Source organism: Euleptes europaea, chromosome 6 (genome assembly GCF_029931775.1).
Source record: "Euleptes europaea isolate rEulEur1 chromosome 6, rEulEur1.hap1, whole genome shotgun sequence".
Taxonomy (NCBI): domain Eukaryota; kingdom Metazoa; phylum Chordata; class Lepidosauria; order Squamata; family Sphaerodactylidae; genus Euleptes; species Euleptes europaea.
Window position 1 is genome coordinate 90,543,849 of NC_079317.1, and position 25,492 is coordinate 90,569,340.

Genomic DNA, 25,492 nt, shown 5'->3' on the forward strand with positions numbered 1-25,492 from the left:
TAATCTTCCTTCTTGAGCTGGTATTAAAAAAAAAACCAGCCGAGTGTTGTTATTGATCAAAGTCACAGAGGCTGTAAAAAAATTACTTTTCACATTCTTCTTTGCTCTTACTGTTGTGCCTTACCGAGAGATCCTCAGCCAAAAATAGTAGTATTAGTACATAGAAGCAGGTATAAAGTGACAGCTGGCTTATCTAATTGCACCTTGGTAAGGGAATACTGAATCTGTTCTTCTACTCAAGGACCACTTACTGCCCTTTAACCAAAACAGCTGCGGAATACATTAACTGTTACAAGACAAAATACTCTATTTGAAATATACTATTTGATTTAAAGCTGAGGGGGGGGGGGAAGGAGAGTAGAAATCCTACTGCAGCAGCGCGGTATTAACTGGCTTTGACATAAATTGCACGTGGCATGTACCATCTGGCTTCTTAAAGAAACCCAGGCACGGCCTGAGCTGTGCTGGGATACACCACTGCTTTCCGTGACTGACTCTAATCAGAGAGAAGCAGGCTTTAGGAGTAGAGATTTGCTGCAGGTAGTTGTGCCAGCCCATAAAAAAGGAGGGAGAAGCTGTGCTTGCTTTAAGAGCCCTGGGATATGACCAACATTAGACATTTTGTAGAGTACAGGAAGATGGAGGATAGACAGTAAATCACTTGTATTGGTAAAAACAACAACAACAACAACAACAGCACAATGCACCCTATTTATGTGTACTTTTAAAGTGTAACTGTGAAAGAGCAGATGTATGCCTCTCAATAGTATTTCTTGGGTCCGATTCTGTACCAAAAGATTGCTGCCTTTTGGCAAGCTTTTCAGGGCTCAAGAAGAACCCAGAAGCTAATAAATACCATGAAGGTTTCTGCTGTTTTCTAACCTATGGAATGCATTTTATTGGTATGGCTCACTTACTACAGATAACTTATTTCACTTCCAAAACTAAAAATACCCTCAAGTTCAGCAGATGTTAGAATCTAACAGGACACTTGCCATTTCGAACAGCACTCTCAACTTTATAGTGCTCTCTAATTCTTATTGTGTTCTTTGTCATTTCATGGCAGCACATTACAATTTCTCTTCTGCCGATAGCCCCACAGAGCCCCACTGATGGAAGATTTGAATCCAGGCCTTTCAGATCCATACTGTGTTGCACTCCACAGACTTTCTCGGATTACTATTCAAATGTCAAAAATATCTCATTGGTTCAGCAGTCTGGAGACATTTTTTAACACACATCAGTGAGAATAGGCTGAGCATCTGTCATAGAGATGACTCAATTAACTTCCACCTTCACAGATCTATACTTAAATGATGAGGCTCAAAAAGGATATGGATATCTCACATAGTCAGGAATAAAATGGGTGTAGATCTACACACACTTTTAAAAAATCGGGTGATTTTCTGACTTACAACTTAGCATTCTCTGTAGTATATTAAAAGATTTTATACATTACAGTGTAATATATTAAAATATTTTATACATTACAGATTTTTCACAATAAGATCTCTGTGTGCCAAAATTGTTTAAACAATCCAGGGGGCAAATGAAAAGCATTTCATAAAAGTTTAATTGGACAATGGATTCCTATGTACTTCTGGAATAGACTCTTGTTGAGTTGCAAAATCTTGGGGAATGGGGCCTTTATTCCAGTGCTATTGGAAACTCCAATTTATTTATTTGTATTTTCGTCTCAGTGGGGACTCAGAATGTCTACAATATGAAAGACATCACAGAAACAAACAGGAGAAGGGAAAAGCCAGTCTTCCTCTCTATCTCCATTACAGATCTTCCTCCTTGCTCTAAGCTACAGCCCTTTGGCTCTTGCCCTTCAGCTTGTACCTTTGGGCATGCCCAGGCCTTGAGTACCTGTAGAAGAGGAGAAACAAACATCCAAATCATACTCAGCTGCTTACAGTATGCAGGTGGGGCTTCCCTACTTTCTCCCTTTCCTGAAATGCCTCTGGGCATGCCTAGGCTTTAAGTAGCTGTAGCAGAAGAGAAAGCTAGGTGTGCTCCTTGATGCCTCCTTACCAATGGAGGCTCAGGTCACAGCCGCAGCCAAGGTAGCCTATTACCATCTCCACCAGGCTAGGCAGCTGGGGCCATACCTCCCCACCCAACCTAGCCACAGTGATCCATGCGACGGTCTCCCCCATGCTAGATTACTGTAACTCGCTCTATGTGGGGCTACCTTTGAGACTGCTCCAGAAACTCCAGCTAGTTAAGGATGTCCTTATGGGGGACCCCGCTGAGATCACATATCCATCCAGTGCTCCGGCAACTGCACTGGCTCCAGGTAGAGTACTGGATCAAGTTCAAGGTGTGGGTATTAACCTTTAAAGCCCTACACAGTCTGACACTATCATATCTGTGGGGCCGTCTCTCCTGGTACGCCCCCCAAATAGCTTTACGATAATCAAATAACAACATTTTGGTAATCCCTGGCCTACAATATGTCCAGCTGTCCTCGACCAGGGCCAGGGCATTCTCGGCCCTGGCCCCAGCATGGTGGAACTCTCTGCCTTATGCAGTTCCACAGGGACTGTAAAAATGAGATGTTCTGCCAGGCCTATGGTTGAGGGCGGAAATGGCTTCCATCACAGCTGGCCTCCCTTTCCCCTCTCCTTCTCCTTATTCCACCTGGGTTTTAACCTGGGGTTCTTGCCCTTCCTCCCTGGCCTGGCCGCTGCCCTGTGTTCTACGAATTAGGAATGATGGTTTTAATGTATTTTATGTATTAACGTATTGTTGATTTTTACTTGTTGATGTTTTAATGCTGTGTACCGCTGTGAGCCTGGCCTTGGCTGCGAAAGGGCGGTACATAAATGCAAAAATAAAATAAATAAAATAAAACAAACCGAAAAATATATTTGCCGCTGCTAGCAGGCTCTTCCTTACTTTTTTTCCTCCCAGTTAAGTACACGACCCCCCTTCCCATTTGGAACAGCCTCCTAACATGTTCAAGTCATTGGTTTGACTTGATGCTGCCATGTCTAGTCTATTAGCTTTGGCCACTGTGCTCTCTTGAGGAGCTATCATGAGTTCCATGAGGGTATGTCATCATCCATCCTTTCTATTGCCCAAAGACTCTTTGAACTGACATGCACAGCTTCAGTAACGCAAGCCCTTATCCAGCTACCACTACCATGCATGATTTTCCTTATTTTACCATTCACTACACCACAGTGCGAGAGGCGTCTGGGGACTTTTACAAACACAGAGACGCTCAAATAGCAAGCAAAGCAAGAAGCCAAAACCTGCATGCTCTTAAATGTAGTCTGACAATGACTCATTTTGGACGTTCCAAAGGAGCAATGAGAAAGAGTGTGTGAATGACTTGTGCTTCTCTGTTTTGTCCAAAGAGGAGAGTTCCACATTTTGCCCACGCTGTGTATTCTGTCCCTATAGTGGAAGACGTGGAAATATACTGCACTCTGGCTTCCTCTCTTGTCACTTCTTTAAAAATCCAAAGTAACTCACTGTTGATTCAACTGAAGCCAGCTCTCCTCAACAAACAAATATTGACTTTTTATCCTCTCAGACAACAACCGATGGCTCATGAAACAGTTCCTTAAACAGGTCACCATGACCAACCAGTCATAACAGGGTCCGTTGTCAATGAGTGATATCCATGATCCATTTCATGCAACCCCAAATATGAACCCAAAATGTCATATTCTGACTTTTTCTACATTCTGTTTTTCTAGGCAGAGGGGGAAGTTGTCACATGTGTTGGAATCTGCCCGGAAATGCCATCTTGCCCAGGATATGCAGGCTACACTCTCACTGTGAAAAGAAAGGTGAACTTGCATACATGCAACAGTGACTTTAACTGTTTTTTACACATGGCTACACAGATAGACAATCTTTTAAACATTTTTATTTAGAAGTTACTGGCTACTTTCTAAAATGCTATGGAGCCCCTTTGATGTGATCCAGGCAGACAAGGTTTTGAAAACTAAGGGGGGAAATCCCAAACTGATTTTCCATACAGGTTTTTGCAAACACAGCCATAATCACACCATTTCCTCTAATCCACACAGCCCTATTAAAATTTATCATTGACTTCCTACACTCTTATAACAGCACTGACTCCTGAAAATGTGGTAAAGAGTTAGAAGGAAAATTTGTACGTTGCACGTCAATAAACGGGGCACAAGGGACCTTGCTACTTTTCAACAGCCAGCACCATAATATATAATTCACTGGGCCACAATGAACGTTTCTAAAATCTCTCAGACTCATTTCTTTGTGCAATTCTGAATATATAGAAGTATCTAAAACACTTCTTATCTGAATTTATTAATAAGTTTTCCAAACTTTTGTTTTTGAGGTGGATTTTTTTTGTTTCTAGGTACAGTTGAAAATGCGCTAAGTTAGAAACACGTGAGTGCAAGTAATGAGGAATCCTTCACTTTGATATCATAAGAAGAATTTACAAAAACACAAATGAAAGGTATGCTATATACTTGGTAATAGAGTGGCAGGTATTATTTTATCATCATCTCCTCCCAATCAAAAATGACAAATATACAGGGAAATATTGTTCTAGCAGACAAAAGATTAAATAAAAACCCTGATTAAAAGCAAGAATACTCCCCTCTCTTAATTTAAGTGTCTCACTGTGCAATAATTAGTAGGGGTGTGCATTTGGCAAAGCCGGGGGAAAAAGCCAAAAATCGCCTCATCGGTATTTTGGGGTTTTTGTCTCTCCCAAAATGGTGGTGATTTAAAGGGAGCTGAAAAGCAGATCCCGAATAATGCAGTTTTTTGGGGGGCATTTTTTGGGCCGCTTTGGCCCCGCAGCCATTAAAAAAAAAAAAAGACCAGGGGAAATCCCCTCTCCCTTCCTCTCCCTTACACTTACCTGCTAGCTAGCCAGGCTGCACTGAACTCCGCCGCCTCTGCGTGGGTCTCAGAGGCGGTGTGGAATATTTCGGGTTTGGGTTTAATAGACCCAAACATTTTCAATTTTTTGAAAAAAGTCAATTGGGTTGCATGGAATTCATCCAGACACAAGGAAGTAAGGGGGGGGGGAGAAGACGGAAGGGAGGGGGGAAATGGTGGCAGGGCCAAAGCAGCCAGAATAATGCTAAAAAAAATTGGTAGTATTCAGGATCTGCTTATATGGCTCCCTTTATTGCTACCTTTTCATATCGGTAAAAAAACCTTGGGTATATCGATATACACCGCCCTAGTCTTTATTGCTTGGACTACAATAGAATCACAAGGCTGCTACTAGAAATAGTCTGCTATATTCAAGCACCCACAATTCACAAATCTGTCTAAATCTCTGAGCTCATGCAAGTGAGGCAACAGTTAATTTCTCACACTAGGTAACATATAAAATTATCTGCCTAAGTAGAATTTTTATGCACATCAAATGCAAATCTCTCCAGCAGCATAACTGCCTGAGTCCAAAGTTATGTAGACAATAGAATCTGGAAGAAGATTATTTCCAGTCTGCAACAAATGCATATTTACTTTACTAAAACTGATAATACTGAGAGTCTGTATTAAGAAATAACAGTAATTAGCACTGTTGAGGGTTCAAAGAACTTCATACTCCTGTTGGGCTGAATGTTTTCCAGCGAATATATCCATACAAAATTGGGAGGGGGGGGCAATTTTTTTGCAGACTCCCCTCCCCTCCATTACCTTTTTAATAACTATTTATTTTCATACCAACCCCCCCCCCCCCATTACATTCTTTGTACCTGGTCTTCATAAGTGATTACATGGAATGAATCTGACATTCAATCATTTTAAAAAGTACAGAACTGTAGTATAATGGAACAGTTCAGGAGTATGCATACATAATGGAACAGGAGTATAGTCTATTCAAGGTCCCCAATCTTTTTCGAGCCTGCAGGCACCTTTGAAATTCTGACACAGTGTGGCGGGAGCAGCCACAAAATGGCTACTACAGGAGGTACAGCCAGCCACAACATGTTTCCCACAGTTTACCTTCAGTCACACGTGAAGATCCTTGTGTTGTTGTGGCAGCTGCTGTCAAAGCAACATTAAAAAAAAATCTGCACAGCCAGTCAGAAGCCTTGCTGGGCGAAGGCCCTACCTGTCTCCACCCACTTTCTAAAAACACTTTGCGGGTGCCAAGAAAGGTGTTGGGGGGTGCCATGGCACCCACGGGCACCACATTGGGGACCCCTGGTCTATTTGAATATTTATTGTATGTATTGCCTTTCTATTACAAGTATACTTCGCTTTATTGTGCTTTGCAGATACTGCGTTTTTGAGCAAGTGTATTGGCGCCATTTTTTCACCAGCATGTGCTCACTTCGTGTCTCTTTGTCACATTTTGGTAATTCTCAAAATATTTCAACCTTTTTCATTATTATCACAGTACCTTTTTCAAGACATAATGCCATTGCATACTTAATAGACTACAGCATAGTGTAAACATAACTTTTATATGCACTGGGAAACCCAAAAAAATTCACGTGACTCGCTTTACGGTGACATTCGCTTTATTGCGGTGGCCTGGAACCGAACCCACAGTATCTCCGAGGTATGCTTGTATTGCATTATCTTTGTAATCTACTTCCAACATTATGGTATGTTATGCCTTAGACAGTTTTTTGTTTGAATTGTTCTCTGATCCTAGTATTATTGCATTGTTTATAGGATGTCTTATGCTGTTTGATTGAATTGTTTTCTACATTTTGTAATCTGATTCGAGTCTCACTGAGAAAGGCACACTGCAGATGAAGTAAGTAAGCAAATAAATAAATAGGACTCACTCACTATAGGTGAGTATTTCAACGCACAAAGAAGGAATCTTAAAAGGCATTGTAAGAGCGAACAGTAAGCCTGGAACTTCCTCATTAAGAAACAGGAAAGAACATAGCAATTTTCCATAACCAGATTGCTCTAAAACTACCTAAAGCAAGATAATGTGGTATTTGTCTTTATCTCATTGCTTCCCCTTGGCATTTTACTTGCACTTCAGATCCTCATTCTTTGAAGATGCTATCTGACTAGTTATAGAAAGAAACGCAAGGACTCTGTATAGTCTAGAGCACTTAACTAAGGAGATGTGCTGCTTGACACAGCCAAGGGAACCATGACAGGTTTGAGGCGTTTCCAAGTATAGAATTCTTTCTCCTACCATCTTTTAGAAAATGCCTCAAAATACAGGCACTAAGTTTACTTTCTTAAATGTTATTGTACAGCATGCACATATTTATAGGATTTATTAGGATTAGTTTGTAAGGAGAGACTTCTTTATATCTGGGATGTTCCAATGGTAAATGGCTCATTTTACCAGCAGCCGTAAAGCCATGTCACAGTAGTCTTAGTAAGACCCAATGCCTGGCAAAGTGAACAGAGCTATTCTGCCTTAGACTATCATTTAGACACAACACAACAGTAAGACCAAGGATCTTGGACACGCATATGCAGAGATCCCGAGGCTCTGGAGCTCTTCTAACAGTACACTTGAACTGTTGTAAGGACCTGAAACCAATCCTGCCTTCCTTTCTTGTCCCTTTAACCAGGGCCAGAGCTACATTTTTTTTTGAAGGGGGGCAAAAGTACAAAATGTATTATATACATATTTTATTTATATATTTATATATAATCAACGACTCTTTTAAACAACAGAATACATTGTGTTGAGGGTGATTGGACCAAAAAGGTTTCTGCTGGGAGACAGGTCACCAATCACCACCCAGGTCGCAAAATACGGTGCAGTAACAATGAAGCTACGTCGCCTTAATGTACTTCCTTAATCTGTGGAAATGTAAAAATGGGTGATTCCTAATTTTGTTGGCCTTGGTTGTAAACATCTACTCTTTATGGTCAGTTTCTGTTTTACCTGTCTTATCTGGCATACTTGCAGCAAATAAAATTTATTATTATTATTGCATTGTGTTGACCTCTACGAATTGTTGATTAATGCTTAAACTTTTACATTATCTTATCTATCTATAATCGATCTAATAAAAACATCTCTCGTAGGTTTTAGAATCTAAATACATAAATAAATAGAAGAAGGTCAGGGATGCATTCTTCTGTGCAAGCGTTGATTCAGATTAATGCCCCATTCCAAAGATGGTGGGAACCCAACTGCATGGTAGGATCTTTTCGTATGTTCATCTGCAGAATATTTGGTTGGACACATAAAGCTGCCATAGTCTGAATCAAAACCCTTGTTCCATCAAAGTCAGTACTGTCAACTCAGCTCTCCAGGGTCTCAGGCAGATTTCTTTCCCATCAGCTAGGATCTGAGAGTTAAGTGGAGACGTTGGGGATTCAACCTGGGACCTTCTGCATGCCAAGTAGATGGCCCTTTCCTGGTTTCATGCAACATTGTAGCAAGATTCTTTTTAATTGTAAGCCTACTCTGAAATATTCTCTAAAAGATAACTATAAGATCAAAAACATTAGACAAAGAAGAGAAAATAGTGAGATGTTCTGCCGATGATTTTTGTTAGATAATTATATATTTCTCCCTATATTAATTCTAACAAGCTCTAACTCAGTCTTAACATTTATCAGCTGGAATCTACTTAAGAGGAAATACTTTTTTTCAAGGCATACTACATTTTCTCACATGTTTAAATTGTTAAAGCAATTCTACTGGGGTTGGTCTAATTCCTATTTACCTTGAAGACCAGTACTGTAAAGAAATCACATAATTGTCCACACATGGTTCTTAAAGGAAATGGTCAAGGCATTATGTTTGAAAATATTGAAAACATCCTACAGTCTCTTTCTCTCTCTTACATACACACAAACATGGGAGGGGGAGCACCAAACTAGCAGGGAAAAGCTTTATTCTGCAGAGTAAAAGCCACAGTGTCCAACACATTTATCACTTCCAAAGGACCTCTCTCAAAAAGAAAGGTGCCCTATGGCTTAGATTAACAAGAAGATGAAAACCAGGACTTATGATTACTTTTTAAAAATTCAAATTTGCGGTGGGGAGAGGCCTGGATTGAGTCCAGGATAGATCACAGTGACGAGATTGTGTCTGGCCCTTTCTCCAGAACTATATTCCTTAGCTAAAACTCCTCAATCTGTTATTTGCTTTTCAGGGGGAAACATACTTCAAATTCCACTACCCCAGAGGAACATTCCTATTCAAAACATGTTGGATATTTATTTATTTAGATATTTATAACCCACTTTTCTTCCCAATGGGGACTCATAGCAGCTTACATCATCTTCCTTTCTCTATTTTATCCTCTCAACAGCCACCTTATGAGGTATGTTAGGCTGAGAGAGAGTGATTGGCCTAAGGCCTCAGCAAGCTTCCATGGCATAGCAGGAATTCAAACCTGGGTCTCTCAGATACTAAGTCTGATACTCTAATCACTGCACCATGCTGCCCGTGGGTTTTGCTCTGACAGAATAAAAACTTTCCTACAAAGCATCTTGTCGATTCTTGCCTTTCTTCTTTGGGATTTTAGGGGGTTAGGTAACTTTCTGAGGACTGGTAACCAGGCTTTACTTTTGTGCTGATGGTCTTGCTGATTGCTATTGCATTTGGGTGGGGAAAGACTTTTACTTCAGGTCATATAAGCTGATGACCCTTAGGAGTTCTACCTTTCTTTGCTACATGATGTGGCATAGGTCACCTGGTTTAGCCATCTGGATTTGCTTTACATAGTGCATCCCAGTCTCTCTCTAATACTTTGTTCACAAAATAATAAAACACAGTGGATATGGAGTAATCTCTTAGAGATGTGTAGATACAGAAGGATTTGGCCTCCATGCAGACATGCGGGACTTTTCACCTTCAGGAGCCTCCTTAGGGTTGCCAGGTACCTCTTCACCACGGGCGGGAGGTTTTTGGGGCAGAGCCTGAGGAGGGCGGGGTTTGGGGAGGTAAGGGACTTCAATGCCATACAGTTCATTTTCTCCAGGTGAACTGATCTCTACTGGCTGGAAATCAGTTGGAATAGCGGAAGATCTCTAGCTAGGACCTGGCAGTTGGCAACCCTAAGCCTCCTGCCTCTATAATTTTAGATGAGCTTTCTGTTGCTGCTGGGTTGTAAAGTCTTCTTTATCTTCCTCCTATGCTAATAAAGCCAGCATAAATACTAAATTAATCAGTCAGTAAATCTGCCTACCTGCAGGCCTCTAGATTGTGAAATAGGGTAGATGCAGCACCATTCATTGCAAATTCAGGTGTCTTTTTAAATTATGTGCTCTATATCACTTGCTTTATTCCAAAAAGAACATCAGCCAAATGATGCTAGTTGGCCTTACCTCATTCATTCCTGTCTTTGCTAAAGGGATCAGTTTTATTTGAAATCTCTGACAGGAATTGTGAACTGGTATTGCTACCTAGATCTCTTTGGACACTACACCAAAGGGAGGAAACACGATACACTTTGCTTTCATATTTTGCACTTCCTGCGAATTGTGTAATGCGGGAACTTGCACATCTCTCTGTGGAGAAAATGCATGACTTTCTGCTATGAAAAGGACGTATTTCCTCTTACCATTGTTTGTAACATTCAAACCCACTAAGCAGCATTGCTTGCTCAGTTAATCTCCTCTTCCTTGCACAAAAACTCTTTTTGGGCTGCCTTTCAACTTGTAACACTGTAGCTTCCATAGATGCTGATCATTATATTGTTTCTGACCAAAGGAAATTCCCCTGGTTGGTACTTTCTTTTAAAACTTATCAGTATATTCACATCTGTCTTGCAGCATTTCTCCAAGGCATTTCCAAACGTCTTAAGATGGTGCCAAATGTCTTAAGCACTTCAGTTAATTTAGTCTGATCAGCCACATCTACTGACATAGTTTTATCTCGTCTTAATATTATATTATGTGATGTAAAACATACTACAATAAATACTTGACTTTGGGTATAATATTCAGTTAAATGCATTGTGATCCCCCTGCCTCCTGCCCCAGAATATCTGAGGCTGTAACAGATTTGATCAGGAAAGAATGTATGTTCCTCTGGCAGTCACTGAGAAAGTTAAACTCTGGCTCTTTCTAGACTGTAATCTTATTAGCTAGAAATAATGAACAATTTTCCATATCATGTGGCCAATTCTTTTGTGCCACGGAACACCCAATAGATTTCTACTATGCACAGTTGTTTCATCGTGGTCACCAACTCAGAGGATTGACAAGCAGGCTCAACTCACAGGAGCTGTGCCCTTCTTAATAGCTATAGGCAACAAAACTGGAAATTGTGATTGAAACACCACCCTAGTTAAACTTGAAGTAGGAGGTCACAAATGAAGCATGGATCCACCCCATAAAGTCTTCAATCACCCTTACAACCTTTATTACTTACATCTTTTTTTCCACTCAAGCTTAGAGTTTCAGTGAAGAGAAGTTTCCAGATTTTTTCACTGCTAGATTATGTCATCCCCCCTTCTTTTAGTTCTTCCAAATGTCACTGAACTTTCAACTGATGCAAACTAAAAAGCTCTGGTGAAGTGTAGACACAGAATTCTTCTTTTACCTAAAACTGTAATTCATAATTGTATAGCATTTTAATGTGCAGAATTTTTACAGTCACCATTTTCTTCTTCCTCACAACAAAACTATTAAAGAAGTTGCCTCAATTTCAGATTTGAATGTGGGAAACTGGAGTAAAGAGGGGCAGAGACAGAAAATAATTTCTGAGACTTGCTAGCTCATCTGTTTCACCATTAACAGTAATTTTGTTTTACGTGACTTATGCCATATATATTAGTAAAGAGCAAACAACAATTATCTAGCGGACAAAATAGTACAGGAAATATTACAAAGAAAAAATCCTCTGTAAAAAACAAAACCAGAAAGCCCAACTTTTTGCCTTCCACTGAATTTTTCCTCTTGTACAAATTGCACTGGTTCCATTCCCACCATAGCTTGGAGTTTTATGAACATAAATCAATCTATATAGAAACATCCATGTGTGTACTACAGGATACAAACATATCCTGTATGACTGGCCTTCACCCTTTCTAGAATAAGGATCAACTGTAATTCCTTGGTAACAGTATGGTACACAACAAACTGCAAGTATGTGACAGGAAGTCACATGACATCAGAGTCACATGACAGGAAGAAGATGAGTCAGAGTCCTTGATCCTGCCCATGGTCAAAAATAATCTTCTCTACCACTAGACAACTTCTTTTTGCTGTGCTCCTCCTCCTCTCAGTTTTATGCAAATAGAGGCGGGAGGGAATGCTGTTCGCATACACACTACCAGCAAGCCAATCCTTCGAATAAACAACAAAAATGGCAGCTCTGTATGGGTTCAAGTCCAAGCAGGCAGGGCTGTGCAAACCACCTAAGGGTCCTGTCCCATGGGTTGAAGACCACTGCACTAGACACACATCCCCCTCCTTTCAAAACCAGTATCTGGATACGGCCTAAGAAGCAGGGCTTGGCTCAAGGAAGCCATACTCCCCTTTCCTAGTTTCTCCTTCCCCCTAGATGCCTTTCCTTTTCAGCATTAGCAACAAGAAGCTTGCAGTGAATAATTCCCTTATGTTACTCTGTTTTCCAATACAGTGATAAACTTGGCTGAAGCATAATTGTATAAAGAGCAATCAAAATGACTGAATGGAAACATGTGAAGAGCCAGATTAAATGTCCTTGGTATAAAAGTTAAAGTACTGACAATGAGCTGCTAAAGACTGTGACTAGCAAAATCATCATAAACCAGGCAGGTTTTTAGAAACAGCTTGGTGCCTCACTTGGGTGATGTTTCTGGACGACGGCTTATTGCTACTGAAAGAGGATCATCTGACACCACTTAACATTGCATCATACCTTTTACCTAAGATGCGATTAAGTTCCCACTTTGTTCTCACCCCACTTTTTGCTATGCCCAAGGATAACCAAAACAGCTTCATTTTATACAGAGACGGATACGTCCCAGAACAAAAGCATCAGTCATTCATGCTGAAGGCTAACATTTCTGATATTTATGTGTTACAAAGGTGTCAAGAATCAGTGAAGGAAAGGGGAAAAGAGAGAATTTAAAAAGAGAGAGAGATGGATTTCATGCTCTCAAGAGAAAACTTCATGGCAGAAGCACAGCTTCTGCTGATTCTTATGCAAAAAAAAAAGAAAAAAGAAAAAAGACCAGACATAAGAATTTGCTGACCTGGATTTAGGCTGAATGGTGCTGTTGTATATATCACAGAATCAGAGTTAGGAGACCAAAAGCCCAATGCATGACTTTCTTCAATGAGGCACGATCTATCCACCCTCCCTCCCCAGAACAAATCGCTGTAGCCTAAATCAGAGCAAAAGGAGAAGTAAGAGGCTCTGCCATGCCGCCCCTTCACAACAACGGAATGGAGCTGGAAACCCTTTCCAACTGTTTCAGCAGCTCCGTTTGGTTCCATCACAGCCCCTAGAATCCCCACAGACTTTCCAAGGAAACCATTCTACATGAATGCTAGAAAATAAATATGGCAATCTTACATTTCAGAAACTCCTCCAGTAATTCCTGTGGGAGTTTCTCTTGTTCCAAAATTTTTGTGCCAGGTTAACAATTTGTGGGATTTTAAATACTTAGGAAAACAAAATTGATTTAATTGTTGAAAGAGGGTTTTTTGTTTTTTGTTTCTTCCTCCCTGTGGACTCCATGTACCAAGCCTGGTTACTTACTTCCTGAATGAATACAGGTCACTTTTTATATATGAAACCTAAAACTCATTGGCAAAGTTCCAGATGTTGAATAAAAAGGGGCTACAAGACACTTCTAGCCTGCTTCCCTGAGTATAGCTTCGGTGCTTGTGTTTCTACAGCAAAATTTCCTCTCCACTCTCTTTCACTCACACATATACATATGAAAATGGAAATAAACTCAAAATCTAGAATGACCAAAGTGCAACTTTTATCCTCTTTGCTTCACTGGCAATAAAAAAAAGTTAATATCTAGTTCAACAGATAATATTGTCTGCATCCTTCAGCAATAGGGTTGCCAAACTCCAGGTACTAACTGGAGAACTGCTCTTACAACTGATCTCCAGCCGATGTACATCAGTTTCCCTGGGGAAAATTGCTGCTTTGGCAATTGGACTCTATGGCATTGAAGTCCCTCCCCTCCTCAAACCCCTCCCTCCTCTGGCTCCACCCCAAAAACCTCCCGCTGGTGGTGAAGAAGGTCCTGGCAACCCTTTTCAGCAAGCCATTATCACATCATCAATATGAATAACAGACCGTACACACTTATCCCCTAATAAATAAAACCAAGCCACACGTGTAAAACAAAGATAGCTGTGAGATTTATTAATTCTTATACTTTCTACTTTTTTCTCATCCCTGCCAGCATGAAGTATTCAAAACTCTTGACAAATATTAATAGGAATGTAAAGCTGTTCTTCCAAACTCCCACTGCAAGGCATGTGGTGGATCTCCCTTCTTTCTTCCTTTTTGGAAGCCTGACTGGTTGCCAAAAGGGAAAGAAATGCTCAACGGACTTCAAAATGGATCATGGTCTTGAAAATGAGAGACGAGCGATGCACTACCTTGTAGAAATCCTTCCTTCAGCCTCTTCTCCCTTCCCCCTCCCCCACAGTAGTAGGCATTGTTATATAAAAATATGAAAGCATTATTTGTTTTGCTCAGGTATTAGAAGGGCGTCTGAAATTCACCAGTAAATCCCTGTTGTTCCTAGTGAAACGGGAAACAGTTTAGACTGCCCTAATTACACTGATGAGACAACAGCACTATGATCCCATATACTATTACTATATGCATGTGGAAGTGCAATGTAAAAAGCTGTAGGATGCATGCCAGGGATACCAGCCTCCAGGCAGGACCTGGAGCTCATCTCCAGACTACAGACATCAGTTCCTCTGGAGAAAATGGATGTTTTGGAGGGTGGACTCTGTGACATTGTACCTTCCCCCCAGAGATTCCCCCACAATCCTCCCCAGGCTCCAGGAGTTCTCCCTAAATGTCCAGGAGTTTCCCAACCTGGATCTAGCAACCCTAATGCATGCTCATCTGGCAAACTGTACACGTCTACACTGTAGGGTTGGGGGCAGAGATCTCTGAGACTGCTAATGAATGGCATCCTAACCCAGTTGACAAACTAGGCCCGCATAAGGCATACAAGAACACTTTCCTGGCCTGCTGAATGACAATATGTTAGTGCTGAACTGAGGTCACTAGACTGGTTAAAACAGTGAAAACCGACTGTCTTCCCAGTCCTTGCCAGTTTTCTTTCAGTACTTCTCAGAGCCTGTAACAATCCTTTTCTTTATGCCCAAATTCAGCTTGCCACATGGATCTTTAACTTGAGTAATACTTTTACTGGCAGGAGACCTCATGTGGATGAATCAGTGTATTTTCCAGATCATAACTCCTCTTAGCTTCTCTTTGCTGTGAGTGGAAGCTTCTGGTTGGCCTGCACTAGGAATAGGATGCTGGACTAGGTGAAGCTTTGGTGTGATTCAGCAGGGTTCTTTATCTACTTAGGCTGTCATATACCATCTTCAACCTTAAAGAGTTCTGCATCCAGAGGCAATCCCAGGGGCCCATTAATGATAATCTCGAGAGGCCCTGCAGATGCTGATGCCCCATAATTCTGCCAAATTGTCTTCATTCTTAGAATAATAGAATCATAGAGTTGGAAGGGACCACAAGGGTCATCTAGTCCAACCCCCTGCACAATGCAGGAAATTCACAACTACCTCCTCCCCCAGACATCCGGTGACCCCCTACTTCATACCCAGAAGATGGCCAAGGTGCCCTCCCTCTCATGATCTGCCTAAGGTCATAGAAACAGCATTGCTGACAGATGGCCATCTAGCCTCTGCATAAAAACGTCCAGGGAAGGAGAGTTTACCACCTCCCAAGGAAGCCTTTTCAACTGAGGAACAGCTCTGTTAGAAAATTCTTCCTAATGTTTCTTATTTTCATGCCCCTGAAATCTTATGACTCCCCCTCTACTCTGCTGTACATGTAAAAAGAAATTTTGAAATGCTCTACCAATCGAGTCTTGACAGATTATTGTCCAAATCCAACCTAACTGAATTTTATTTTAAAGATTCACCATATTAAAAACAGACCAGATTCTAGCACCACATTTAAAATGTGAATTCAAGCCTTGAGGGTCATAGGATTATTTTTAAGAATAAAACGATGTGCCAATTTCTTGTGATTACAAGAAAAAACAATGCTTTGGGAAGGCTTTCCTGGAGGATTTTTTTTTAATGGTCCTATATAGGTGATATTTTTTCTCCGCATATTTTCATTGTATTTTTGACTCCACCTCAGATGTAAGCAGCCTGCATACAAGAATGGTAAGGGGTTAGTTTCAAACCCTAATTTCCTCATCAGTTTATTTTTGAAATGCTAGACAAAACAGGAATTGTGTTGTTTAAAAGAATATTGACTCACCTCAGATTTCCAAATCCTACAGCCTAGTCGCCTACCTACAAGACTACAGACATAAAAACAACAAGTTCCCAGAATAGCCATTCATTTAAAATGTTGTTTATTTGATTAGCTAGTAACTTCCTAACATTTTCCCCTTCAACTTTGTTCTCAGGACTTGCGCCGGCAATTTTTTGGATACACTTTTAAAATAAATGTTGATTTTTATGCAAAGTAGTTACAGATTTGCACTTTTGTGCATGCCCCCCTTTTAAAAATTAAGCTCACATTTTAATCACTACAAAGGGAATTACAAGAAGAAGAAAAAGAAGACTTGGTTTTTATATGCCAACTTTCTCTACCGCTTAAGAAGAAGAGTTGGTTTTTATATGCCGACTTTCTCTACTGTTTAATGGAGACTCAAACCGGCTTACAATCACCTTCCCTTCCCCTCCCCACAACAGACACCCTGTGAGGTAGGTGAAGCTGAGAGAATGTGACTTGCCCAAGGTCACCCAGCAGGCTTCATGTGGAGCAGTGGGGAATCAAACCCGGTTCTCCAGATTAGAGTCCACCACTCCTAACCACCACTCTTAACTGCTACACCATGCTGTCTCTGCCACCACACTGTGCACCATGGCTATTCTTGGAGGCTGATCAAACTCACATTAATCAAAATGTATCTTACTGATGTCAGCATCAGCAAAAGATCTAATGGATAGTTGTGATGCCACTTTCCATCAAGTGGCCAAAGGCATGAGTCTTCGCCTTGTCCCAATGTTCAGATCAACGTCTGCTGGCAATATTTTAACTGCTTAGATGTGAACAAACAGATCTTCAGCCACTTTCTTCCTGCTTCCCTCCGCAAATATGCAAGGATACAAGAAAATGAAAGCAACCCTGGCAGTTCAAATTGTTAAATCATCTGCTCCGCTCTTGCTGCATTGCTGTCTAAAAGAGGACAGAATGAACAATGCCCCTGAATGCTAAGAATCCCTTTCATTACAGACCAGTGAAGTACATCTGAAGTATAATTCTTAAGGCATAAGTGTTCCATTCCACCATCTTGCAAGCATTCCACCATCACACACGTAACAAGGCAGGGGACGATCTCTCTCAGGGTCACGGTGCCCAAGCTGCCCCATGTGGCACCTCTAACTAAACTTTATAACTTCCTTCCTCTGTTCTTGAATCACAAGAATCTTGGGACACGAATCACAGCCACACAGGAACAGATGGGGACTTTGTGAATTAAGTGGCAGTTGAAAGATTAAGGCTATGATTTAAAAATAATCAGCAATTGCTCCTGGATTTTAAAAAGTGAAGAAAGACTTCTGTAGGTCAACATTGCTACAGGCACAGGGAATAAAATGAAACGTTTTATTCCCCAAAAGGAATTTTAAAAATATTACATTTGGTGTTCAATGGAACATTGACAGCTGTACTGCTGTTGAAAATGAGACTATTTGGCATGCAGTATAAAAATAATCACAAAGCCTATCAAAACAGCCACACTGAACCATCAAATAATTTTTAGCTACAGTTTTTACATGTCTGAGAAAATTCAGTAAAAGGAATATAAACAGCTTCATTTTTTAACACTGCTGGGGGGGGGGGCTGTATATGGAAAAACTTCCCAAAATTTCAAGCATCTGTGAATTAGTGAGATTTAGTTAACAAGCACATTACAAATCATTGCAGGTATTACCATGAATCACCAGCTAAGTAACCACACAACTTGGAAGCAAGTCACAATCTCTGCACAAGCAAGGACTTCCTCATTGAACGCAATGGAGAAAGCTCATCATGTGCAAAAGTATGCATGCATGAGCTTTCCATCAATCTAGGGAAATGAACTGGTACATGCAGAAGGTCACTGTGTTCATCTGAATTCCCAAGGAGCTCCAAACTTCAGCCCCCTTTATATTTCAGTTTAAATAAAATAAACAAGGTGTTTTCAAAATATGCATAAATCATCATGCATCAATCACCTTGGGCTGAAATCCTGCCTCAGTTACAAGCAGGAAGTCAAAGTGACTTTAGTGAGACATGATAGAGTGCTATGGGCATAAAGTACTTCAAGCAGCATTGTAAAAGGATTGTAGACAAGAACTCCTAAATGTGCAAATCAATTAACAATACAGCAGCTCAACATGACTTTTACAGCATGGGTTGGATCCAGCCTGCTTTTTCTCTTAAGGTTTCTCAAGTCCCTTTCTTACTACAGTCTCTTGGATTTTGTCCATGCAGGTCCCATGATTTCCAGCATAACCTTTTGGGTGGTCAAAGTGGATCTCTACCTCCCTTTTTCACTAGTGAAAAAGGAGGTTGGATCCAACCCCATAGTTATTAAGGAACATCAAGGATTAGAGGCCTGTTAACCAGTTAAAAACCAGTTCACGAGATGGCAGTCACTTCTAAAAAAAGGTTTCAGACCTTTCTAGTTATTTCCAACTAATATTCAATTTGAAAATTTCAGGGCAATAGTAGTAAACCAACAGGGCAAGAAATCAGCTTCCAAAGCAGGCCATCCTGAGAATTAAGACACAAGAAGATTATATTGTGTGCCCAGTCCAGTGCGACCAACTTATTTCACACCCTTTAAGGATGTCACCAAAATACTTTTTTTGTGTATGGAAAACAGAGCGTCAGATTTCAATTGGCAGGTATTCCTCCATCCAGCTGGTGCTGCTGTGATCCACCTGTCTCCTCTCCTCACAGGGCTACATCATAACAACACACAGAAGAGTAGAAAATGGGGGAGGAAGGCCGGGGTGGGGGGGAAAGACTGCAATAGAAGGCTGGTGCTGCTATGAAGGAGAAAGCCCAGCTCTGATTAAAACAAAAGCTCCTTTTCAAACTCCATCCACCTTTATGACTGTGATGTTTTGCTGTTAGCAATTTTTTTCAGTTGCTTTGGTTAAGTTTGTTATTATTCATTCCCTCCTCCTTCTCTCTCTCCTGTGTTTTGCTTATATTTGACTGCAAGCCTTCTGGCACTGACCGTCTTTCTTTTAATTGTCTGGCTGCCCCAGCGTAATGCATATTTCCTTCCCTACCATAATCAGAAGGAATTTAATAGCTAAGCCAAAACAAACCAAGATGGATGAACAGATGCAGGTAGTGGGACTTATTGTAATTCCCCTCTGCGGTACACACAACGCAGTACTCTCACTTTGCTATCATCAGTCACCATTTTACACTGAGAAAAGCGGGACATAACAATAAATAAAGCCTATATTGTACATGCTTTTAGCATTTGAGAAAATTACAAGCAATGCTAGTGCAGTTGACAGTGTCATTAACTCCACTTTGTGGCTGTAGTAAAAAAAATACTGTATATTGCACCCACTGGTTCCCCTTTAGCAATAAGATCTGGCATTAAATTAAGTGTCCTAGAAATTTAACTCCGACCTGCCCCTACCCTGCACAAAACCACACTGGCTTTTCTTGAATTTGCTTTCCTTGTTCACTTATGGACTGTCTGATCCAGCATCCACCCTCTACTGAGCTTTACATTTTGGTCTTTTATGCAAGGCTGTTTCACTCGCCGTCACCCCTCTGATGACTTCGGGTCATTGTGTTGATTATGCATGCTGTTTCTGACTGACAGAGGTCGCCTTGCTCTCCCCCTGCGTTTCCCCGCGTTTTGCCCACATTTTCAGACACCTGTTTTATTTCAGCCTGTTTTATCTCAAACACAGGCAAAATGAGGGGAAAGCGGGGGGGGGGGAGCGAGGTGACCTCTGATGGTGGGAAACAGCATGCATAATCAGCAAAAAGACCTAAAGTCGTTGGAGGGGTGACGGCGAGTGAAACAGCCATGCATAAAAGACCTTTGTTTCAAAATGAGGAGGCAACAGGGGGCTCCTTATGTTGTTTCACCGAAAAAGCACAGTTCCAATGTACTTTAGGCCTACCTTGTCTTCCACTCTGTTCAGCCGGGCACCAACTGTATTAGTCCCTCGGTCTTTGTTTTTTTCTGCCCAGAAAGAACATTGTTAGATGACTATCAAGTGATACAATAGTATAGAGTTTAGCTATGACTGTGCCTTTAACTAGCCCACCAGAACCATTTAATTGAATGCTGCTGACAGATGGATAATTTTACTTTGTAAGAGGAGCTTAATGGCTCTCAAGTACACAGCACATTAGGATGGTATATTTTAGTTAATATCTGAGGAATGAAACTACACCAGGATGTGGCCACAAATGACCATGTAGCCAAGTTTTTGCAAAATACAATGTGGATCTGCAAAAGATACTGTAAACGGGAACAGGCGAGCTCTGTTGGTTAAAATTGTATGATTATGTTTTTTTCTGCCCAGTGTATGCCAATAAAGGCTTGGTTGATTGATTGAACTACACCAAAATAATAAATGTCAGTTGGGTAAAATTGTATGATTATGTTCTCTGCAGGTATTGTGTATACCAATAAAGGTTTGATTGATTGATTGAACTACACCAAAATAATAAATGTCAGTTAAATTTAAGGCAAGTTTAGCCAAAATGCATATAATAGGAGGAGGTGAAAACTCACAGCCCACGAAGAACGTATGTGTGACTTCAGGTAATCACAACGTGTGCACAGATAATATGAAGAAAAATTATCCATGGAATTTGGGGCCCTAATCATGGATTGCACAGGTCTGTCATTAAAGAGTGTGATGGTCACACTCTTGATCTGGCATTTTGCTCTGGGCAGGAACGAGGTGATCTGAGGAACTGAAGACAGTCCCCTTTTCATGGACAGATCACTACTTGTTGGGGCTTACACTTACAGGGATACAAAGACTCTGCAAGAGTGGGGGATCAACTAAGATGATCTGCCGCTGTAGCCTAATGGATCTGATTGGTTTTCAGTCAGCATTAGGGCATCTTCCTGCTGATATGGTGAGCACACTTGTTGATGCCCTGGTTGACCTCTAGAATTAGGAAAGGACCCAGGCAATTGACATGGTCGCACAAACACACCATCTCTCAAGTCTAAGAGCCTGGGCAGCCCCTTGGTTTACTGAAGGACTGTGGAGGATGAAAAGACAGGGAACACGGCTAGAGCAACAGTGGAGAAACGCTCAGGATGAATCCGACAAGGAACGGGCTAGAGCTAATTTCAAAACCTACTCCATGATGGCAGGAAACAAACAATATTTCTCTGCGACCACTGCATCCACACAATGTAGACCTGTGGAATTCTTCTAGGAAGTCAAGCCGTTATTGGGTTCCAGCCAAGAAGGTTCCAGCTCTGCGGCCTTCCACAATCATTTTGCTAAGCCCTTTGTAGATACAATTTTTCTCATTTGTTCCGACTTCGACTCTACATTAGCAGTGACAGGAATGGATGGCCCCAGGGTGCTGATTTGTCTTGTTGTGTGGGATACCTTTCAGCTTGTGCAGTCTGAGAATGTGGACAGGATTTTTGGAAGTTTACGACCTACCACCCTTGCCTATGACCCTTGCCCCTCTTGGCTGCTTAATTTCTGGGGGGGAAGCTGACTGGATCTGGGAGACAGCTAATGCCTCCCTGAAAGAGGGGGAGGTTGCTCCTGCCTTGAAGTAGACAGTAGAAGAAGAAGAAGAAAAAGAATAGTTGGTTTTTATATGCCGACTTTCTCTACCACTTAAGGAAGAATCAAACTTAAGGAAGAATCACCTTCCCTTCCTCTTCCCACAAAAGACACCTTGTGAGGTAGGTGAGGCTGAGAGAGCTCTAAGAGAGCTATGACAAGCCCAAGGTCACTTAGCTGGCTTCATGTGCAGGGATGGGGAAACCAATCAAGTTCACCAGATTAGCGTCCACCACTCATGTGGAGGAGTGGGGAATCTAACCTGGTTCTCCAGATCAGAGTCCACCAAACCACCGCTCTTAACCTCTACACCACGCTGGCTCGACTCCTAAAGAAACCTACTCCGGGCCCATTCTGTGCTTAGGATGGCACTGCAAATGTTACTATCAGTGAGCTTTTATTATGCTCATCATAATCAGATCTGGATTCCTCTGCACTTCCATCACGCGCTACACCAGAGAACCATCTAACATACAGCACATATATTCATGTTTTATATTTCTGACAGATGATTATTTACCTGAGACAGAAATAAACAGTGATGGTTTTCCTATAGATTGGTCCATCCTGTTGGAAACAAAAGGTGCATCAATAATAGGATAAAAGCTTTCTCAAATTGATTAGTGACAATTGTTGCCTCTGCAGTCATAGTATATGAAAGAGATGCTCTTACATAGCTACTGGCTCACTTGCAACAACTGTCGCACTTTCTGCTGTGAATGTTAGGGAGAATGTCTGATCCACAGTCTTTGTGAAGAAGCCATCCGCTCACTACTACTCACTGCAGTCTGCTAACTCTTCCTAAAACTGCACATTGGCAGGAATTCAGCTTCTTATGGAAAGGAGTTTTGCAGAACTCAAATGCCTAAGTAAAAACAGGGCTATTGGCAGCAATACTGCAATTTTACTGTAATATATAGTGTCTACATAATACAATGAATTTATAATACCAAACAGGTCTTATGCATGTTAATATCCAACATGTTTTTTTTGTGTGTGTGAATGATACAAGAAAGCCAAGTTCTTCCAAACGTTTTAGCTTATTTTCTTCCATCTCTCAGCAGGACATGTTTTGTGTGTGTGTGTGTGTGTATGTGTGTGTGTGTGTGAATGATACAAGAAAGCCAACTTCCTTCAAATGTTTCAGCTTATTTTCTTCCATCTCTCAGCAGGACATCCTTCAGTCAATGCACTCAAAAATGCGTTTTTTTGTACAAATTGCATTTTTAAACTAGCCACAATGATTTTCTCTGTTAATTATTTCCTGTCCCATCCAAAAGTCTTAGGGCGGCGATCACCAACCATTTTGAGCCCGTGGGCACCATTCTTATTTGGACACAGGGTGGTGGGATCAACCACAAAATGGCTGCCACAAGAGGTGGAGCCAACCACACAGAGAAAGCCCAAGTGCAGAGGAAAAGAAGAGTAATTAAACAGTACACTGGAAGAGAGGGGTGAGAGAGAATAAAACAAACACTGTGGTGGTAGCTGCCACTGAAACAATGTTATTTTAATCAGCATAGCCCTGGCCAGGGGAGGACAGGGTGTAACTGGAATTAAAAATAGTTCTTCAGGGGAAAATCAGAAGCCTTGCTGGGCAAGTGTTCCATCCAACCCCACCCACTTTCTAAAAACACTTGGTGGGCACCGAAACAGGTGTTGACGTGTGCCATAGAGCCATGGACACCATGTCAGGGTCCCCTGAATTAGAGTGTATACAAGAAAAAGAAAGTCTTAGCTCAACTTTGGACAGTACAACTTAGCTCGGGAAGGAGATGCCTAGCCCTCTCTCTGCCTACTGATTCTCTCTGGCAACTCTTCTCCCTACCCTCATATGACTTATGTAGTTCCCCCTTGAGTCGTTAAGTAGCCTTTCAAAACAATTCTTCTCTACCCATCTAATAGGATACTCTGGCATAGCCTCTCTCAGCCAAAATGCCTCTCCACTTCTATTTCCTCCTTGCTGTACCCACATCCATATTATCTTATATGACCACAGCTTAGGGTTGCCAGGGGCAGGAGAACCACCACTTTGGGCCCCGTCCCCCCTGATGCCATTCAGCTGACCAGCAGGGATCTTGCCAGGCCCAAATTGAGGCCTAGGCCTTGACAGTGTTGGCGCATTGACGTCACTTCTGGAGTTTTTGCCCAAATACCAGAGAATCTCCCATGTACCTGGCAACCCTACCACAGCTTCTGTTCTTTACCACATTTCTTTCCACAGGTCCAGATTTTCAGCTCCAGAGTATCTGATAATGACTGTTTCCTGGTTAGCAGGCCCATACTAGAATTTGAAGTTGCCATAGGCCTTGTTTGCTACTCTTCTTTTAAAAATATTCTTTATCATACCTTCTTTGAAGCTCTTTTATTCGCACCATTAAGTTGAGATGACCCTGAGAATATTGTTCTATAACATCACGTACATCGTAAGGTTTTCTGGCTTGCTGTAAAAATTAAAAATGAAAGAGTTGTTAAAATACCATAATATATCATGCCTAATACATGGAAATCAGCTTTCTCCTCTTTTTAGAACTTTAGATGGAAGAGGTGACCATCTTCTAATCTGAATGTATAGTTCTGGCAATGGTGTCTTAGCTGCTGGAAACATAGTTCTGAGCTTTTCTACACTAGGATTTTGTTTAAATGTCCCATGGAACTATAGTTTAACTGAACCAACTATGGTTAGTATGCTTTGCCTGAATGTTGGCCACTCCACTAACTAGGTTTAGTTAGCTATTCCCTTGCACATCCCTCACCACTATGAAAGTCATGATACCTGCAGTATCTCTGAAGGGGAAACAGGGGAAAGATAAAAGACAATTAGACTAGCATTTGTCAACCAGGATTTAAATTATGGTCTGCAAGCCTGTGCAGCATGTGTGCATGGGTGCTGGGTGTACCGTTAGGGAGAAAAGGAGACCTGCTCATGCTTCATGTATCTCTGTTCCAACATTCATTTCAGGTCAATCAAGGAATGTGAACTCTGAATTAACACATCTTGCCTGAGAATAATAAAAATAACAAGAGTTGGTTTTTATACCCCAATTTACCTTTTAAGGAGTCTCAAACCGGCTTACAATCACCTTCTCTTCCCCTCCCCACAACAGACACCTTGTAAGGTAGGTGCGGCTGAAAGAGTTCAGAGGGAACTGTGACTAGCCCAAGGTCACCCAGCAGGCTTCATGTGGAAGAGTGGGGAAACCAACCTGGTTCACCAGATTAGAGTCTGCCGCACATGTGGAAGAGTGGGGAATCAAACCCGGTTCTCCAGATTAGAGTCCACCACTCTTAACCACTACACCACACTGGCTCTCAAAGGATGATGTGTTGGCTGGGAATATGTGAATATATTCCCATTCTCCATAATGGCTGAGCCCAAACAGAAAGGGAAACGGACTCCTTTATGCCTTATGGTAATTTCTACAAATGTGCCCCTGCGCCCATGGTGGGACTGGATTAAACCCTAATAGGGATGCTCAAACAACCACTGGTTTGGCTAAATCCTGATCAAGGAGCCAATTTTTCAGCCAGCTGTTTGTTGATCCATTCATGGCTATTTGGTAGGTTGCTTCACTGTATTCTGCCCTATCAATGCAGT

General features: G+C 41.4%; 1 protein-coding gene across 1 annotated transcript in view; it reads right to left on the minus strand.

The window, feature by feature from the left end:
- Positions 1-25,492, minus strand: part of KCNQ1 (potassium voltage-gated channel subfamily Q member 1) — a 383,627-nt gene that overhangs the window by 83,390 nt on the left and 274,745 nt on the right. The window contains exons 14-16 of the mRNA XM_056851952.1: positions 24,244-24,338; positions 22,415-22,461; positions 20,248-20,309 (exon numbers count right to left, since the gene is read on the minus strand). Coding sequence (XP_056707930.1) covers positions 20,248-20,309; positions 22,415-22,461; positions 24,244-24,338 — 204 coding nt within the window. The remainder of the gene's footprint in view (positions 1-20,247; positions 20,310-22,414; positions 22,462-24,243; positions 24,339-25,492) is intronic.